We start from the raw sequence: 15,636 nt of genomic DNA, 5'->3' as shown, positions 1-15,636 counted from the left end.
CAACCTACAGAATGGGAGAAAATTTTTGCAATCTACTCATCTGACAAAGGACTAATATCCAGAACTGACAAAGAACTCAAACAAATTTACAAGAAAAAAACAAACAACCCCATCAAAAAGTGGGCAAAAGATATGAATAGACATTTCTCAAAAGAAGACATGCATACACCCAACAGGCACATGAAAAAATGCTCGTCATCACTGGCCATCAGATAAATGCAAATCAAAACCACAATGAGATACCATCTCACACCAGTTAGAATGGCAATTATTAAAAAGTCAGGAAACAACAGGTGCTGGAGAGGATGTGGAGAAATAGGAACACTTTTACACTGTTGGTGGGATTGTAAACTAGTTCAACCATTATGGAAAACAGTATGGTGATTTCTCAAGGATCTAGAACTAGAAGTACCATATGACCCAGTCATCCCATTACTGGGTATATACCCAAAGGATTATAAATCATGCTGCTATAAAGACACATGCACACGTATGTTCCTTGCAGCACTATTCACAATAGCAAAGACTTGGAATCAACCCAAATGTCCATCAGTGACAGACTGGATTAAGAAAATGTGGCACACATACACCATGGAATACTATGCAGCCATAAAAAAGGATGAGTTTGTGTCCTTTGTAGGGACATGGATGCAGCTGGAAACCATCATTCTCAGCAAACTCTCACAAGAACAGAAAACCAAACACCGCATGTTCTCACTCATAGGTGGGAACTGAACAATGAGATCACTTGGACTTGGGTAGGGGAACATCACACACCGGGGCCTATTATGCGGAGGAGGGAGGGATTGCATTGGGAGTTATACCTGATGTAAATGACGAGTTGATGGGTGCTGACAAGTTGATGGGTGCAGCACACCAACATGGCACAAGTATACATATGTAAGAAACCTGCACGTTGTGCACATGTACCCTAGACCTTGAAGTATAATAATAAAAAAGAAAAAACAACAACAAAAAAAGAAGTAGAGGACTGTAGTTCCAGGCTTAAATAGAGTTTTAAAACATTTTGCAAAAATGCCTTAGTAGGTGATGCAGAAAGGTGATCTACTATGGGATCCACTAGCTTTGGCATCAATACTATGAGAAGGAAAGGCTGTAACTCATCTCCCTTCTCTTGGCTCTGGCTGTGGAAGGGAGGTATGACTGTGGCAATCACTCGAGTACCCTCCTAGGCATAAAAAAGGGAGTGAAAAATGCTTACAGTAGTGACTTATACGTAGCAGGTTCTTGATAAAATATTTGATGACTTGACTCACAAACCAATAATTTGTCAATATTTTCACATGATGCTTGTTGGACAGGCAACATAGAACAGGGGTAAAGTACTAACTCTGGAGCCTGAATGCCTGCATTTATATCCCCGGTTCACCTCTTGGTTGATTGACCTTGTTGTGTAAATCATTAAATTTCTCCACCTGTTTTTCAAGTTGTGAAACAGGGATGATAATAGTAGCTATCTCCTAGGATTACAGTGAGAATTAAATGAGGTAAACACATAAAGACCTTAGAATGGGCCCTGAAATATAGTCAGGGCTCAGATGGTATTGGCTACTATCGCTTTCAGCAAGAACGAGACAATATTTTTCACTCAAAGCAGGGAGTTCTAACATCCCCCTACAGCCAGCTCTAATATTCTTGAGAACTATCAGAATGATCAGACAAAAAGTAAAAAGATGTGGCACTCCCCCAAATAATAATTTACTGCTCTAGTATTTTTAAAGTTCAAATTTCAAAAATTGAATATAGCATCACATGCTTTCATTTGTCATACAAGGACATAGGATAGTTATTGCCAGATTGCTGGCGAAAGTAGACTGCCAATTCTTCAAGTATTTACATCACATAAAGCCTAATTTAAAATGGGATTTTAATATTTTGTGTTTTTCTTATAGCTATTTATCTATTTTCCAATTTAATTTCTCATGTGAAATCTACTGACAGAATAACTAGGTAATCAAAAGCATGTAAATAACATTAAGTATCAGTTCCCTCCTAACAATAACATGGAATTTTAAACATCATAATTATTTTCCATGTTTAAGAAACATTAATTTGAGGTGTGCCTTCTGCCTTATAGAAATTACTGGGAAACTAGCAGAATTTTTGTTTCATTTCTCATCTGACTCTTTATACTCATTTCTAATAATGAATCCCTTCCAGATAAGCAATTTTTTAAATGGTAACCAAAGGAAAATGTGTCAGATAATAAAAAATGGAGTAGTTTATGTTCTTTGTTGTTCTAGAATAAGAATGAAGATCTTGATAAGTGAGAGTTCTACAGATAGATTTTACTTAACATTAGAGACATTAAGAATAGTCCAATAATAGAGAAGCGTATCTGTGAGATGTGAGTGTGTCATATAGGAACTATTCAAAAGGGCTGGGCTGTGTTTCTCTTAAGGATGCCATAAGAGTTAGTCTAGTAGACTTCGAGTATCCCTTTCAAATTTATTATTGAATTACTAAAGGTTAATAAACCTGAAAAATGTTTACTTTCACAAATAATCAAAAACTAGTTTAAAACAATAAGATATCATAGCAACACTTTTAAGACAGCAATAACATCCATTCTTGGTTCAAAGTCAGGAAAGCAACCATTTGTGTTGCTGCTGGAGGGAGAGCTGATATGTCCAGACAGCAAGATGACCTTCAGCAAGATGACCCAAAGGCCTTTATGCCTTTTGACTCAGCAATTCCTCTTCAAAGAATTTATTCTAACTATGAATTCAATAAAATATTCTAATATGTGTACATGAAGGTATGTAAAGAAGTGTTTTCCCAGTTAAAATTTGTGAACAATCTATGTATTTGAAATAAAGAAAATGGTTAAAAAGCTACACATCATTATAGATGTTGTTGTCCATGGATATTCATATTAACTAATATGAAAATATGCTTACTGTATATTTTTGAGTGATAAAACAGGTTATAAACTGAGTCTACTAAGCTCCCATTTTTATAAAATGTACATTTTTTCATTGTGATAACTATGCCTAAAACAAGGTCTTAAAAGTGAAATGCCTAATGTTAACAATGGCTTTACCACAGGTATTTTCACCTTTTGCTCATTTGTACTTCCAAATTTTCCCATAATAAAAATGTATTACTTTTGGCCAGGCACAGCAGCTAAAGCCTATAATACCAGAACTTTGGGAGGCCAAGGCAGGTGGATCACGAGGTCAGGAGTTCAAGACCAGCCTGGCCAACATGATGAAACCCTGTCTCTACTAAAAATACAAATATGAGCTGGGCATGGTGGCACATGCCTGTAATCCCAATATTAATTTTATAATAAGGAAATATTCTGAAACTGTATTTTCTAAATTATTCATTTTATGTATAATTTTCCTATTTTAGATAATTTTACATGAGTCCAGAAAACAAATATTCCTATAAACTAGGAAAAATATATGTCCACCATAGTTTTTTTTACTATTTTATCCCTTCACTTATTTATTTATTTTTTTTTTAAGTTTTTTAAAGCTAATATGAGTTTTGCAGAATCTAGGAAAAGGATAAATCTATTTCTCCATATCAATTGTTAACTTAGAATTAGGCCTTTCTATTAATCTCTTAAATTCTATATTCATCTCCCCAGGACTTAGATTGAAGATAATTCTTTACCATCTACCTACTTCTCACAAATAGTATTATAAAATACTTTCAGCCCTGCAAAAAAACAGGTATGTTCATGTAAGCCAGAAGATAATATACACCCCAATTTTTTAATCTGCAAAGAGACTCTTAGGTGTTAAAATGAGAAAATAGCTTTAAGACACTTAATTTTTTCTTCATGTTTCTTGTTTCTCCCATTTTCTTTAGACTTTTTCTTTTTTCCTTCATCTTTCTTCCTGTGCACATCCCCCTCTCTAAACATACCCCCACCTGCATATATACACCAAATGTACTTTTTGCCCTGTAGTCTAAATTCTTTCACACATTTATTTTTCTTTCATATTTTTTCATATGGATGAGAGCTAGCATGATTCTCTCCTTGAATTTGCCAATCTGATTAGGTAAAGAGGCACATTCTTCAGAACAATATTTCTTAAAAATAAAATGATTTATAATATTTTCTGTATTAGATGGAAAGCAAAGGACATTCTACAGCTGATAATTTTATTGTGTTTGTCTGATTTCTGCAAAGGATTCCTGATCATATTCCTGGGAGAACTGAAGGATGTACATGATAATCAATTCTGAGGATATGTTTTTAACCCTTTTTATTAGTTTAATTCCTAAATGACATTTTTCTATACTATCTCATTATTATACAGTCTTAAAATTATATCAATCCAATCTCATCTGAATTAAATTAAGACAGAAACTTTAAAGATCACAAGTACTTTTTGATGCATTATTTTTCATTTTACAAAATGCTGTACAGTAGAAATAACTTTGCCTCTCACCCCCAGAAGTCTACCAATGCCTGTATAATCTTATAATCAACATGAGAAGACCAGTTTGCTGTACTCCTATTTAACCTGATAGACAGCAAAGCTCCAGTTTTAAGAGAAATCTGTGAACTACAAAACCTATGTATTGGTGAGTGATTGAGCTACCCCCCAGGAAAACCATGTTTTTTTCCACGGATCTGTGCAACCCATGAATCAGATCACCTCGTGAGCCCACACCACCAAGGCCTTGGGTTCCAAGCACAGAACTGTGCAGATTCTTGGTGACCGCTTGGGTTGCAGCCAGTGGCAGCACGCTGGAGACTGCCTAAGACAAGCAACTACCCAGTGGGAGGGGCGGTCACCATCACTGTGGCTCCAATCAGCCATTTTCCCCTGCCAGTGCTGGGGAGATTGGGCAGTTTGGCCTGGGAGGAATTCCCCACAGGGCAGCACAGTGGCTGTGGCAGATCGTGGCCAACTGCTTCTTTAGGTGGGACCTGGATCCATCCCTCTTCTTTGGGTGGGGCCTCCCTGTGGGAACTTCAGCGATTCCAGTCAGGGGTTTACAGACAGAACTCTGATCTCCCTGGAATGGAGCCCCTGGGGGAAAGAGTGGCCATGGTCTCTGGTTCAGCGGACTTAGTCTTTCCTTCTGTTGGCTCTGAGGAATCAGGGCAGTAGAAACGGGTGGAATTCCTGCCAGTGCAGCACACCCATTCTACCAAGGGACAAATAGAGTGCTTCGTTAAGAGGGTCCCTGATCCCATGCCTCGTGAGTAGGTGAGACCTCCAAACAGGGGTCACTGGACACCTCATTCAGGAGAGTTCCCAGTGGCGTCAGGTCAGTGCCCCTCTGGGATGGAACTCCCAGGAGAAAGAGCAGGCAGTCATCTTTGCTCTTCTGCAGCCTCCACTGGTGATACCTCTAGGTTCAGGAGGGACCCAGGTAAATAGAGTCTGGATCCCCAGCAAACTGCAGAAGAGGGGTCTTACTGTTAAAAAGAAAAACAAACAGAAAGCAACAACAGCATCAACAAAAAAAGACCCCACAAAACCTCATCCAAAGGTCAGGAGCCTCAAAGATTTAAGGTAGATAAATCCACAAAGTTGAGAAAAAATCAACACACAAATGCTGAAAATTCAAAAAGCCAGGGTGCCTCTTCTATTCCAAAAGATTGTAACACCTCTCCAGAAAGGGCACAGAACTGGGCTGAGGCTGAGATGGATGAATTGACAGAAGTAGGCTTTAGAAGGTGGGTAATAACAACTTCACTGAGGTAAAAGAGTATGAACTAACACAATGCAAAGAAGTTAAGAACCACGATAAAACATTACAGGAGCTGTTAACCAGAATAACCAGTTTAGAAAGGAACAAAGATGACCTGAAAGAGCTGAAAAACACAACAAGAGAACTTCGCAATGCAATCACAAGTGTCAATAGCTGAATAGTCCATGCAAAGGACAGAATGTCAGAGCTTGATGACTATCTCATTGAAATAAGACAGAAAAGATTAGAGAAAGAAGAATGAAAAAAAACAAATGAAGCCTCCGAGAACTATGAGATTATATAAACAAACCTATGACTTATGGGGGTACCTGCAAGAGATGGAGAGAATGGAAACGAGTTGGAAAACATACTTCAGGATATCATCCAGGAGAACTTTCTCAACCTAGCAAGACAGGCCAACATTCAAATTCAGGAAATCCAGAGAACCCCAGTAAGATACTACATCAAAAGATCAATCCCAAGACACATAATCATCAGACTTTCTAAGGTTGACATGAAGGAAAAAATTTAAAGGGAAGCCAGAGAGAAAGGCCAGGTCACTTACAAAGGAAACCCATCAGACTGACAGCAGAACTCTCAGCAGAAACCCTACAAACCAGAAAAGATTGGGGCGCCAATATTCAACATTCTTAAAAAAAAGAATTTCCAATCCAGAATTCCATATCCAGCCAAACTAAGCTTCATAAGCAAAGGGGAAATAAAATTGTTTTCAGACAAGCAAATGCTGAGGGAATTCTTCACCACCAGGCCTGCCTTGCAAGAGCTCCTGAAGGAAGCACTGAATATGAAAAGGAAAAACCATTATCAGTCAATACAAAAACACACTGAAGTACACAGACCAATGACACTATGAAGAAACTACACTAACAAGTCTGCAAAATAACCATCCAGCATCATGGGGACAGAATCAAATTCGCATTTAATAATATGAACCTTAAATATATATGGGCTAAATGCCCCAATTAAAAGACACAGAATGGCAAACTGCATAAAGAGTAAAGACCCACTGGTGTGCTGTATTCAAAAGATGCATCTCACATGCCAAGACACACATAGGCTCAAAATAGAGGAATGGAGGAAATTTTACCAAGCAAATGTAAAGTAGAAAAAATGCAGGGGTTACAATCCTAGTTTCTGACAGAACAGACTTTAAACCAACAAAGATTAAAAAAAAAGAAAAAGAAGGGCATTACATAATGATAAAGTGTTCGATTCAACAAGAAGAGCTAACTCTCCTAAATATATATACACCCAATACAGGAGAACCCAGATTTGTAAAACAAGTTCTTAGAGTCCTACAAAGAGACTTAGCCTCCCACACAATAATAGTGGGAGACTTTAACACCGCACTGTCAACATTAGACAGATCATCGAGACAGAAAGTATAAAAGATATTCAGGGCTTAAACTCAGCTATAGATCAAGTGGACCTGATAGAGATCTATGGAAATCTCCACCCAAAAACAACAGAATATACATTCTTCTTGGTGCCACATGGCACTTACTCTAAAATTGATGACATAATTGGAAGTGAAACACTCCTCAGCAAATGCAAGAGAACTGAAATCATAACAGTCTCTCAGACCACAGCACAATTAAATTAGAACTCAATATTAAGAAACTCACTAAACACCACACAACTACATAGAAGTTGAACATCGTGCTCTTGAATGACTCCTGGGTAAGTAATGAAATTAAGACAGAACTTAAGAAGTTCCTTGAAACTAATGAGAACAAAGAGACCACGTACCAAAATCTCTGGGACACAGTTAAAAAGTGTTAAGAGGGAAATTTACAGCACTAAATGCACATATCAAAAAGCTAGAAAGATCTCAAATCAACATCCTAACATCACAATTAATGAACTAGAGAACCAAGAGCAAACAAACCCCTAACCTAGCAAGAAACAAGAAAAAACCAAGGTCAGAGCAGAACTGAAGGAGATAGAGACACACACACAAAAAAACCCTTCAAAATATCAACAAATCCAGAAACTGGCTTTTTAAAAAAAAATTAATAAAATAGATTGCAAGCTAAATTAATAAAGAAGAAAAGACAGAAGAATCAAATAGACACAACAAAAAAAGATAAAGGGGATATCACCACTTGCCCCACAGAAATACAAACAACCATCAAAACATACTATAAACACCTCTATGCAAATAAACTAAAAAATCTAGAAGAAATGGATAAATTCCTGGACACAAACACCCTCTCAAGACTGAAGTTGAATCCCTGAATAGGCCAATAATGAGTTCTGAAATTGAGGTAGTAATAAGTAGCTTACCAACCAAAAAAGCCCAGGACCAGAGTGATTCACAGCTAATTCTACCAGAGATACAAAGAGGAGCTGGTACCATTTCTTCTGAAACTATTACAAACAATTGAAAAGGAGTGACTCTTCCCTAACTCATTTTATGAGCTCAGTATCATCCTGATACAGAAATCAGGCCGAGATAAAACAAAACAACAAAAAAAAGAACCTCAGGCCAATATCCCTGATGAACATCAATGCAAAAATCCTCAATAAAATACTTGCAAAACAAATTTTGCAGCACATCAAAAAGCGTATCCACCACAATCAAGTTGTCTCCATCCCCAGGATTCAAGGCTGACTCAACGTAGGTAAATCAGTAAACGTAATTCATCACATAAACAAAACTAAGGACAAAAACCACATGATTACCACAATAGGTACAGAAAATGCTTGTGATACAATTCAACATTTCTTCATGTTAAAAACTCTCAATAAAGTAGGTATTGAAGGTGCATATCTGTCACTTATGACAAACCCATAGCCAATATCATACTGAATGGGCAAAAGCTGGAGGCATTCCCCTTGAAAACCGGCACAAGACAAGGATGCCCTTTCTCACCACTCCTATTCAGTGTAGTATGGGAAGTTCTGGCCAGGGCAATCACGCAAGAGAAAGAAATAAAGGGTGTTCAAATAGGAAGAAAGGAAATCAAACTCTGTTTGCAGATGACATGATACTACATCTAGAAAACCATATTGACTCAGCCCAAAAGCTTCTTAAGCTAATAAACAACTTCAGCAAAGTCTCAGGATACAAAAACAAAGTGCAAAAATCACAAGCACTCCTATACACAAATAATAGATAAGCAGAGAGCCAAATCATAGATGGATTTCCATTCACAATTGCTACAGAGAATAAAATATCTGGGAATACAGCTATCAAGGAAAGTGAAGAACGCTCTTCAAGGAGAACTACAAACCATTGCTCAAGGAAATCAGAGAGGACACAAACAATGGAAAAACTTTTCATGATCATGAACAGAAAGAATCAATATCATGAAAATGGCCATACTGCCCCAAGTTATTTATAGATTCAGTGCTATTCCCATCAAACTACTCTTGACATTCTTCACAGAATTAGAAAAAAAAAAAAAAAAACTATTTAAAAACTCATATGGAACCAAAAAAGAGCCTACATAGCCAAAACAATGCTAAGCAAAAAGAACAAAGCTGGAGGCATCATGCTGCCCAACTTCAAACTATACTACAGGGCTACAGTAACCAAAACAGCCCGGTACTGGTACAAAAACAGACACATAGACCCATGGAACAGAATACAGAGCTAAGAAATAAGACCACACATCTACAACCATCTAATCTTCAACAAACCTGATGAAAACAAGCAATGAAGAAAGGATTCCTATTTAATAAATGGTGCTAGGAGAACTGAATAGCCATACGCAGAAAATTGAAACTGGACCCCTTCTTTACATCTTATACAAAAATTAACTCAAAATGGATTAAAGATTTAAATGTAAAACCCAAAACTATAAAAATCCTAGAAGAAAATCTATGCAATATAGTTCAGGACATAGGCACAGGCAAAGATTTCATGATGAAAACATCAAAAGTAATTGCAATTAAAGTAAAAATTGACAAATGAGATATTAAACTCAAAAGCTTCTGCACAGCAAAAGAAACTGTCATCAGAGTGAACAGAAAACCTACAGAATGGGTGAAAATTTTTGCAATCTATCCATCTGACAAAGAGCTAGTATTCAGAGTCCACAAGGAACTTAAACAAATTTACAAGAAAAAAAAACCATTAAAAAGCGGTCAAAAACATAAACCGACACTTCTCAAAATGAGACATTTATGCAACCAACAAACAGATGAAAAAAGGCTTAACATCACTGATCATTTAAAAAATGTACATCAAAACCACAGTGAGATACCATCTCATGCCAGTCAGAATGGCAATTATTAAAAAGTCAGGAAACAACAGATGCTGGTGAGTCTGCAGAGAGATACAAATGCTTTTGCACTGCTGGTGGGAATGTAAATTAGTTCACTCAGGGTGGAAGACGGTGTGGTGATTCCTCAAAGACCTAGAACCAGAAATAGTATTTAAACTACCATTTGACCCAGCAATCTCATTACTGGGTATATACCCAAAGGAATTAAATCATTCTATTATAAAGATACAAGCACACGTATGTTCATTACCACACTATTCACAATAGCCAATGAATGGAATCGACCCAAATGCCCATCAATGATAGACTGAATAAAGAAAATGGTGGTACATATACACCATGGAATACTATACAGCCACAAATAGGAATGAGTTAATGTCCTCTGCAGGGACATGGATGGAGCTGGAAGCCATTCTCCTCTGCAAACTAACTCAGGAACAGAAAACCAAACACCACATGTTCTCACTCAAAAGTGGGAGCTGACCAACGAAAACACATGGACACAAGAAGGGGAACAACACACACTGGAACTTGTCCAGGGGTGAGGCATGGGGAGGGAGAGCATCATGAAAAATTGCTAATGCATGCTGGGTTTAATACTCAGGTTATAGGTATATGGGTGCAGCAAACCTCCATGGCATACATTTACCTATGTAACAAACCTGTACATCCTACACATGTACCCCAGAAATTAAAATAAATTTTTTAATAACCATATATATCAGCACTGATTTGCATAACAAAAAGTTTCCAGGAACAATAGAAAACAAAATTAACTGAAAATGAAGTCAGGAAAGAAGTAAAGAGTTCAAATTGCCAATGTTTGAATCTAGGAAAAGATTGGTTTAAAAAAGTGTTTAGGATGGGAGTGATGGCTCACATCTGTAATCCCAGCACTTTGGGAGGGTGAAGTGGGAGGATCACTTGAACCTAGGAGATCGAGACCAGCCTGAGCAACATGACGAAACCCCATCTGTACAGAGAAAAAGTGTGCGTGTGTGTGTGTGTGTGTGTGCAAACTGGGTGTGGTGGCACGCCTGTAGTCCCAGCTACTTGGGAGGCTGAGGTGGGAGGATTGCTTGAGCCAGGGAGTTTGCTGCTGCAGTGAGCTGTGGTCGCACCACTGCATTTCAGCTGGGCGACCAAGCAAGACAGTCTCAAAAAAAAAAAAATGTTTAAAGGATAACTGAGTTTGTCATAAGGAATGGGAAAGTATTATATTGGCTGAAATACTCTTAAACAGGAATCTGTAACACTTGCCTTCACTCTTCTATGCATGTGATGGAAAGAGAAAAAAAAAAAGATCTGTGTTACCCTAAGGTAACTTTATTTCTTCATCTGTAAGATTGAGTAGGGTAGGTAGGCGGGGACATTTTATCCTATGTAAAATCTTTCCATTCCCAGCATTCTATGATTGTACAGGATTGCTCACGCTAGATTTCTAAATTGAAAATATCCTTCTGCCTAAATGTAAAATGCCACTTGACATTTCTGCAAGCCATAATTCAAGGAAATGGAAGAACAAATACCAAAGTAATTTAGCATAACAGAATGCTAAAGGGGAATTTTTTTCTTCTATCTATCTGTCAGTAGAGGTTCAAAAAGTTTGAAAGCAAAGTAATCTATTGAGATGTTTAATACAAAAGTATTTCTACATGCCAACATGAGGTGGTTAGACTCTTTATGTGCAGGGTCACTTTGCCAAGAAGGTAGCTCCAAAACTGATCTTGTGACACTTAAGCCAACATCACTCTAAGATATAAACAAAGGATGCGGAAACTATAAGAGATGATTGCATCAGAGAGAGTCTTATGTGCGAATTGTGACCCACTCCCATTGGAGGGGAGGAAAGCTTTTCTCTTTTTCATTTCTAGCCTCTATTCACATAGCCCAAATAGCTTAATGTAGTCTTCTAGGGTAACAATGAGAGGGACACAGCAGACCTTTGTCTCACTAACATCTGAAGAAGTCTACAGGCAAAAAGCTGTACCTGGAGTTGCAGGGAGCAGTGGGGAAACAGTGGAAAAGTTGGTGTTGCAAAATGTGAGTTTCCTATAGGCCAAGCAGAAGTTAAACCAGCAGTTGTGCAAGAGGGGAGGCTTGGCAATGTGCAGGACTGTAATTGAAAACACTGTGATGTGTATTACAAGGGGCATGAGCTGGAGGAGGTGAGCCATAAGAAACTAGCCAAAGAGTTTATGAGTTTGGAAATGTGCAATGCAGAGGTCCCTGAGTGGGGTCATCAAAGAACCCTCAACTATATCCCCAGAAAGAAGAGTATGCTGTGCACATCTGCCAAGCCTCAAGAACAGCAATGCTACCTTTTTCCTGCCTCCCAACCCACCTTTATAGCCTCAATGAAAGGAAAACTGTGACTAGTGAGTTAAAGGGAAGAAGGAAAGACAGTCCTCTCCAGTGTTTCACCTGTTTAACATAGAATGTTACAAAAGCATTGAATTAAAACATGGTGGGAGTTTTATAGAAGAACTATTTTCTTGTCAGCTCTGAGTAAGCTCCATTTCTTTTCTTACATGGAACAGATAATAAATCAAAGGCACCAAAATATTTTTATTATTCTCCAAGTAATAAGCTTGGATATCTATCTCTACGAGAATAAAATAGCCATTTAGCATGAAAGTTAAGTTATGAGAGCATGGTTTAACAAAAGCATAGAAAACAAAAGAACTAAACTCTTTGACACGAGGGCATAAATGGAGTGTAAATATAGGACCTAGCAGAGTGATGTGAAGAGAAGAACGTCTGAGCAACATAGAGGCACGAGAAGCCTTAAGGAAATGATGTCTAAATTCAAAGTTAAGCTCTTTGAACTTTTGTCACATAAACCCCTGTGCACTTTATCAAAACCAGGAGTAAAATCTGATACACATTCTAAGATAGATAGATAGATAGATAGATAGATAGATAGATAGATAGATAGATAGATAGATATAGATAGATAGATAGTGTTTGAGGAAAGGGGTCAATTTTCACAATTAGATTGATGATGGAGTAGAAATATAAGACTAGATGGCACTTAACACATATCAAGAATCAATGTAGTCAAGAAATAAGAACCAAATATGGCCTTGATAATATAAGTCACTCATCCATACATACCTACCAACACCCCAAATTTTGGAGAAATCTTGAGGTAGTCACTGAACATTCCACAGAGGACAGAAGGAAGTTTGGACCAATCTTATCTATGTCTTACCTAGACTCCAGTTGACATCTGGCTAATGTTCAAAATTACTTACTTGTATGCTGAGTCATCTTTGTTTCTCTTATTAAGTAGAGAATGTTCTGTTGGGTCTAAACAAGATTCCTCCTTAGAAAATAAAGAAATTTCCTTTTGAATCTCACTTTCCACTAAATTGGTATCTCTTTTAGGAAGGAAAAGGTAGTTTTCAATATGCCAGTGCTTTGCCTGAAAAAAACGAAAACATCTTTTATTTTTATGAAATTTATTTTCTTCAAACATTTACGTGTGTTTACCATGTGCTAGATTACTAATTAAAGTCCTGGGGTGGGACACACAAGAAGATGAAAAAGACATGACTCTTCTCCACAAGAAGCTTACAGTTTTACAGGGGAAATGAGAGATTCATGTACCTTTAATAAAGGTTGAAAATGAGATGTGTCATAAGAAACAATGAAAAGATAATAATGAACTACAAGAAATTTTTTACCATTCCTATTTTAAAATTCTGAATAGCCAGATGTATATTTACCAAAAACAAAACAAAGCTTTTGTTAAAGAATTGCCACAGTTATTTTTTACCCTCAACTACTTTATTTGCATGTTACCTCCTTAAAATGTTTTCAAAAGCCAGTTCAGTTATTAAATATTATTTTCAGTTATTAAATATTATTTTCTAAAAATTATGTGTGTTATATAATAATTTTCACAGATTTAGGCTACACTTCTTAAAATGCATTCATCTAGCAAAAGTTTCCCTTTAACAATCTATTTTATGTTTTAAATACAGAGCCGATTTTCTCATCTTATATCAATTCACTTCATGCACACAGAATGTTCCAAAGAATGCAGCCTGTGAGATACGAGGGGAACCGTAGGCATCCTGCAGATATTTGGCTGGTCTGCAAATTGATCAGCCTTGTCATAAGCGTTTGCAGAATAAAATGCCTACAGGGACAGTCAAATAATATCAATGAATGAATTGAACCTAACACAAGAAAATAAATGGGTAATAAATAGTAAATAAAACTCACTCTCAGTATTTAAGGCAATAAAAAAATTCAAGGACTACACTGAATTAAAGAGAACTCATTTTACATAAAGGCTATAGTTACTCTTAAGGAATGATGTATGTTCTTTTTTTTTTTTTTCCACTTTAAGTTCTGGGATACATGTGCTGAACACGCAGGTTTGTTACATAGGTATACATGTGCCATGGTGGTTTGCTGCACCTATCAACCCATCATCTAAATGTTAAGCCCCACATGCATGAGTTATTCATCCTAATGCTCTACCTCCCCTTTCCCCTCACCCCCCGACAGGCCACAATGAGTGAAGTTCCTCTCCCTGTGTCCATGTGTTCCAATTGTTCAACTCCCACTTATGAGTGAGAACATGCGGTGTTTGGTTTTCTGTTCCTGTGTTAGTTTGCAAAGGATGATGGTTTCCAGCTTCCTCCATGTCCTTGCAAAGACATGAACGCATCGTGTTTTATGGCTGCATAGTATTCCGTGTTGTATATGTGCCACATTTTGTTTTTCCAGTCTATCATTGATGGGTATTTGGATTGGTTTCAAGTCTTTGTTATTGTAAATAGTGCTGCAAAAAACATACATGTGCATGTGTCTTTATAGTAGAATGATTTATAATCCTTTGAGTATATACTCAGTAATGGGATTCCTGGGTCAAATGGTATTTCTGGTTCTAGATCCTTGACGAGTTGCTACACTGTCTTCTACAATGGTTGAACTAATTTGCACTCCCACCGTTCCTATTTCTCCACATTCTTGCCAACATCTGTTGTTTCCAGACTTTTTAATGATTGCCATTCTAACTAGTGTGGGATGGTATCTCATTATGGTTTTGATATGCATTTCTCTAATGACCAGTGATGATGAGGTTTTTTTCATATGTTTGTTGGCCACATAAATGTCTTGTTTTGAGAAGTGTCTGCTCATATCCTTCACTCACGTTTCGATGGGGTGGTTTGGTTTCTTTCTCATAAATTTGTTTAAGTTCCTCGTAGATTCGGCATATTAGACCTTTGGCAGATAGATAGATAGAATGAAAAATTTTTCTCCCATTCTGTATGTTGCCTGTTCACTCTGATATTTTCTTTTGCTGTGCAGAAGCCTTTTAGTTTCATCAGATTGCATTTGTCAATTTTGGCTTTTGCTGCAATTGCTTTTGGTGTTTTAGTCTTGATATCTTTGCCCATTCCTGTGTCCTGTATGGTTTTGCCTAGGTTTTCTTCCAGGATTTTTATTGTTTTAGGATTTACATTTAAGTCTTTAATCCATTTTGAGTTAATTTTTGTATAAGGTGTAAGAAAGGGGTTCAGTTTCTATATTCTGAATAAGGCTAGCCAGTTTTCCCAGCACCATTTATTAAATAGGGAATGGTTTCCCCATTGTTTGTTTCTGTAAGGTTTTTCAAAGATCAGATGGTTGTAGGTGTGTGGTGTTATTTCTGAGGCCTCTGTTCTATTCCATTGGTCTA

At 37.2% G+C, this 15,636-nt stretch overlaps 1 protein-coding gene across 2 annotated transcripts in view; it reads right to left on the bottom strand.

The window, feature by feature from the left end:
* Positions 1 to 15,636, bottom strand: part of WDR49 (WD repeat domain 49) — a 198,749-nt gene that overhangs the window by 34,644 nt on the left and 148,469 nt on the right. For both annotated transcript variants that reach the window (XM_030932047.1, XM_030932058.1), the window contains exon 16: positions 13,196 to 13,365. In XM_030932047.1, the coding sequence (XP_030787907.1) occupies positions 13,196 to 13,365 (170 nt within the window). The remainder of the gene's footprint in view (positions 1 to 13,195; positions 13,366 to 15,636) is intronic.

Source organism: Rhinopithecus roxellana, chromosome 1 (assembly GCF_007565055.1).
Source record: "Rhinopithecus roxellana isolate Shanxi Qingling chromosome 1, ASM756505v1, whole genome shotgun sequence".
In the NCBI taxonomy this organism is placed as follows: Eukaryota; Metazoa; Chordata; class Mammalia; order Primates; family Cercopithecidae; genus Rhinopithecus; species Rhinopithecus roxellana.
The sequence above is the reverse complement of the archived record's forward strand: the minus strand, read 5'-3'. Positions and strand labels throughout refer to the sequence as shown.